The sequence below is a fragment of the Mizuhopecten yessoensis genome, unplaced genomic scaffold (genome assembly GCF_002113885.1).
Source record: "Mizuhopecten yessoensis strain PY_sf001 unplaced genomic scaffold, ASM211388v2 scaffold10393, whole genome shotgun sequence".
Taxonomy (NCBI): domain Eukaryota; kingdom Metazoa; phylum Mollusca; class Bivalvia; order Pectinida; family Pectinidae; genus Mizuhopecten; species Mizuhopecten yessoensis.
The window spans coordinates 56563-57156 of NW_018408524.1; the positions used below are offsets into that span (position 1 = coordinate 56563).

The 594-nt window shown below is 39.2% G+C and overlaps 1 protein-coding gene across 1 annotated transcript in view; it reads right to left on the minus strand.

Annotated features, from left to right (window-relative positions):
• The window catches only part of LOC110460417 (multiple epidermal growth factor-like domains protein 6), a gene marked incomplete at its 5' end in the record, with an annotated part of 24310 nt that overhangs the window by 1085 nt on the left and 22631 nt on the right, over nucleotides 1–594 (minus strand). The window contains one exon of the mRNA XM_021513296.1: nucleotides 97–222. Within this exon, the coding sequence (XP_021368971.1) occupies nucleotides 97–222 (126 nt within the window). The remainder of the gene's footprint in view (nucleotides 1–96; nucleotides 223–594) is intronic.

The window sequence follows — 594 nt, forward strand, 5'->3', positions numbered from 1 at the left end:
CTTGTAATAAAGAACAGATTATTTGATTTTTCCTTTTGATTATTGTTGAATGATATATAAATGTTAATATATAGGAACGTGTCAGTTATTACAAACTTCTGTTGGTTTTCCGAGGACGACGATGTTTTCACAGCTGTAGTCAAACACCATTGTCCAGAAATCATCGATGGTGTCCATTAGAGGAAACTGTGTCATCAGATACCCCGACATCGAAGTGTGTGACTGCGGCAAGGGATTAACTGAGTTCATTATAAAGCACATGGAAATCAACAAAAGTAAGGGGTTAAACATCTTGCGACTGCCAGGGTCATATTGACGGTTGTCTTTGGAGGCAACGCTGGGGAAAACCAATTAGATGGAGAAATAAAGTAGACAGAAACGTTTGCAAACGAAAACGATCCCAAGTGTTGCAAAGGAGGTAGCACATCAGTCATGACCTCGTCCATATCATCTTACTAGAAAACCGCCGATTCTGAAGGCTTCACTTTAGGCGATATTCCAATTCCGTCTTTGCGTATTGCAGAGTTGTTACGTCATTGGTTTGTATATGAAAATAACGTCGTTTTCTCAAAAATTGATGACGTTACTCTCACA